This window comes from Buteo buteo, chromosome 2, assembly GCF_964188355.1.
Source record: "Buteo buteo chromosome 2, bButBut1.hap1.1, whole genome shotgun sequence".
NCBI classification, from domain to species: Eukaryota; Metazoa; Chordata; class Aves; order Accipitriformes; family Accipitridae; genus Buteo; species Buteo buteo.
In genome coordinates this window covers 447,360-451,600 of record NC_134172.1, presented here as the reverse complement: position 1 = coordinate 451,600, position 4,241 = coordinate 447,360, and the positions used below count along the sequence as shown (strand labels likewise).

General features: G+C 47.2%; 1 protein-coding gene across 1 annotated transcript; it reads right to left on the bottom strand.

Moving 5' to 3' along the window:
* H2BK1 (H2B.K variant histone 1) lies at window positions 1-1,035 on the bottom strand. The gene is made up of 2 exons (XM_075022417.1): window positions 916-1,035; window positions 1-237 (listed from the first exon to the last, which is right to left on the bottom strand). Exons 1-2 carry the CDS (start codon window positions 1,033-1,035, stop codon window positions 1-3), a joined length of 357 nt encoding a protein of 118 aa, XP_074878518.1.
* Window positions 1,036-4,241: the final 3,206 nt, after the last annotated feature.

The following is a 4,241-nucleotide window of genomic DNA, read 5'->3' as shown; positions in this document are numbered from 1 at the left end:
TCACTTGCTGCTGGTGTACTTGGTGACGGCCTTGGTGCCCTCGGAGACGGCGTGCTTGGCCAGCTCGCCGGGCAACAGGAGCCTCACGGCCGTCTGCACCTCGCGGCTGGTGATGGTGGAGCGGCGGTTGTACTGGGCCAGGCGCGAGGCCTCCGAGGCCAGCCGCTCGAAGATATCGTTGACGAAGGAGTTCATGATGCTCATGGCTTTCGAGGAAATGCCGGTGTCTGGGTGCACCTGCCGGATGGTTACGAAGCACTGTCTCATGCGTCCATCGCCTCGGAGGGAACGGGACCCCCTCCCTGCCCCAGACAGGGCGCTCCAACCCCAGAGGGACCCACGGTTGCCACCCTGAGGGTCTCGAGTTGTGTGCAAGCTGCATTAGACCGACGAGCGGCCCCCATGACACTACTATGGCTTTGGAATTGGGCTGGCAGGAGCCTCTGCACAATCCCCTATGGAAAACAAGCCTGCAAGGGGTGGAAATGCCCACACGCTCCAAGTCCTTCCTACAGGCTTGTGCAGACAACTGAGGCCTAGACAACTCACGGCCACCTCTCACAATTCCTTTGCTCATCTTGCCAGCAGAAGTTACCGGAAATATTTTAGTAGTTACTCATAGGGCCAACAGCAGCTGTTCTTGCCCTGTTGACTTCTGCGCAATTATTTCTTTAAGCAGAGCCATGCACTGGAGCTTAATCTCTCTAGGAAACCCTTTCCCATCTAGATCTGTCTCTTGCCTCCTACCCCATGAGCACCCACCCACCCACTTTTGAGACTCAGCTGGGGTCACTCTTTTTTTTTCTTCTTTTCACTAAAAAGCAGATTTTCCTTCCTTCCTTCCTCTTTATAAGGTTAACATGCAATGAGCAAAAGTAACTTTACATATGAAGCAGAAAAGAAACATTTACTCACCTGCTTCAGTACTTTGTAGATATAGACTGAATAGGTTTCCTTTCTCTTAGGCTTCCTCCTAGACTTCCTGTCCCCAGAGGCAGGAGCATGACCACGCTTCTTCCCAGCTTCTGCACTCATTTCAAGCTCCAACAGAGCAACCAGTAGATGCCCTGGGGCTGGTTATATAGCAAAGGCAGCAGTACCTCACCTGCCTCAGGTGCAGCCCCCAAGGAGCAGGATGAATACACACCTGTGACTGATGATTCCACTTTGCACTAAGTGAAGGGCAGCTGGCCTGAGAGGAGCTTGGAAGTCACTGATTCAATTGGACTTTCAGACCTGAGAAAAAGTTTGAGGGTGACATGGGCAAAGACGTGGGCAAGAGCAGTGGCACCTCATTGACATGGGGCAGAAGTGTCCCAGGTCCATCCATGGTTTTGGTGAAAGGAGCGTTCCTGCTTTGGTGGAAGGGTGTAAATTGGAGTACTCAAGGCATTGCTTCTAGAATCAAATGGGTGGAACCACTTGTGTGCTATGGAACAGGTTAACGCAGTCAGTGGAGATTCAGTAACTGGAGGGAACATCAGCCTACTGACTGAATGATAGCATTATTATAAACATCCCAACAGCCAGTATTCATCCCACTATCTCAGCTAGCCTGCTCTTCGGAGTGCTGCCTGCTACACGCAACAGGGCCTCAAAGGACAGAAGGGAGGTAGCAAGAGGGGAGGGCTGACACCCCGAGTATGTGTTTGATCTCTCTTGGAAATCAGTGGTCACACTAGCGATGGTAATTACGATGCAGGAATTAAGCTAAGCCAGGAAAAAAAATGTGCAGCAACACACTCGAGAAGTGAACAAAATAGAAAAAGTTTTCTGTCCTTTAGATAGAAAAGGAAGCCTTTCTCTCAGCAGGCACCACAGCAGATATTTCATAGAAGAGTAATACTAGTATGTACCTTTGGAGGAGGGAACACTGGTATCACTGTGCTGCCATGCATGCTGTCTCCTGCTCAGGGGCACATGTTATACTGATGTATCCTTAGTAAATCACATCTTCCAAGGACTGAGTTTGGGAGACCTGCTCATCAGCCACTCTGCCAGTGCTTGTACAGCCAATAGCGTTTCACTGAACTTAGTTTTATTCTAGGCCTGTCCTCATGGGGAGGCACCTGATCACCCACACCTAGTGCAAATAAACGCCACAGTGACAAACCCAGAAGGGCTTCTTGTACCCAAGAACTGAAACATTAGTGGTCAGGTGGGACATGCTGGAATGATCACGTCAGCGCAGTTGTGAAGGGGAACGGGCTTGGGCATTAACGATATGGGGTAGTGGAATCCTTCTGGGAACAGGAGTGGCATATTCTGTGATACCTAACATCAAGGGATGTCAGTGGATGACTCATACTGGGAGTAAGTAGCAGGCAATATCACCACTTCTGTTTTGTAAGAGGCCACACATTGACAAGCAACAGCATGGGGCTTCCCCTCCGATGTACATTTCACCCACCCACTGATGTACAGAGCTGTAAAGAGCTGAGACTTTTGTGTTCAGGGAGGCCGTTCACTGGAACTGGAACCATTTACCTTTTCCACCGGTCATAGCACACAAAGGTGCCTTCATGCTAAAGGAGCTGTTAGCCGTTGTCTCTCTCCACAGCTGCAGCTGTGTCTGGCACCAGCAGTTATACACATGCAGCTTGTTTTTCTGACAAAATGTTTAGTTAGAAGGAAGCCCTTTGGTGGACAAGGAGCAGTGACTGGTCACTCAGCATAAAGCACAGGGAGCCATTATATATAGCAGAGGCAGAGGCTCATCCACTGAGCAGTATAGTCAAATTTGAACTCCCAGATTTGGGGAATTACCATCTGCTTCCCTAGATTGCATATGCTAGACGCTGTCCATTCCGGAAGCTGTATGCTGGACTTGACTCATCCTTGTGCTATTTTTGTGGTGTATGGATCAATGCACAACAAAGACAACCCCACAACTCTGCACTTGATGTAGTATCTACCACTTCTGGCTGTAGCAGTGTTAGAGCCAACCTCACTTTTACACTATGAGCAAGAGTAACAGTATAGAGGCTCTAGGCCACTTCTTTCACAGAAACGACCATCCTAGCAACCAACAAGCATTTCTCATAATTTATCTAGATACAGTTTTGCTTTTGTGCATGACCAGAAAAGCCTTAGCTGAAATGGTTCAAAATGCCACTGCCCCAGCTAGTGGCTGTCTCTCTCTCAGAAATCGGTACTCCAGGACATAAGCCTGCCACAGCTGCTTCAGTGCAGTCTTAACAAACTGTGACCACAGAACAGGTTTAAATCAAGGCTGAAATACCAGACTGATAAAGCATGTATTTATATTCCATTTTACAAGTCCTGGCCTACTAACTGTGATCTCCAGTGCAGTTGGAGCTACTTTTGGTTTGAACATGTACCTGTGGTCCTTGTTTGCTAAATCGGAGACCTGTCTGCAACTGAGGAGTTCCTCTCATTTCGCAGCAGCAGACAGCTAACACAGCTCTCCGCTACATCAGCTACAAGAATTCTCCAACTACTGTTCATCATGCTGGCTGTCATCCCAATGTTCCCATGCCCTTCTCGGGATTTACCATTCTCAAAGAACTCAGTGTAAGATTATATCCTGCATTTATTATTGCCACCATGGCTCTCAACTACACAGATCTGAAATGTAGTGATAAGAGTTGTTGCCAAATCTTTGCTAAGGGTAAGAAAGAGAAGAATGAACAGCTCTAGCCTCAAGCAGGACTTCTTGACCTCAGCATTCTCGTAGCTACTTTGCAACCCTTTCCAACTCACCAACATCTTTTTAAAACCTAGAGAGCAGAATGAACAGACATGCATTCATCTGTTCTTGTTCCAACTTCTGTGACACCAGCCTTTACAGTAATTACTTATCTGTGGGTTGCTTTTACTCCGTCACTGTCTGTTAACTTCTGAGTACTACACTGTGAGATATTCATTTAAGTGACTTTTCAATGCAATCTAGACTTTTCTGCAGAACTAACTTGAACAGCATTTACACTCGTCTACATTATTTTTGCAGAAAAGACTTCCTTTTTTTTTTTTTCCCTCTCAGATCACTGCTAAAAACACTGAAAAACCTGAATGTTCTGAACTATCTACTGGAAGCAGCTCCCATTGTGACATTTGTCCTATTGATGATACGCAGTGCTTCTATAGCAGCAATCACAACTTGGATGGTCCCTTTGGAAAAAAAAAACCAAACAAGGAAATAGTCTACTCAAAAAGTCAGACCCACAGAAGGTCAGCACCTGAGAAAGTACTGCAAGAGAGTGTAAGTACTACATATTTGT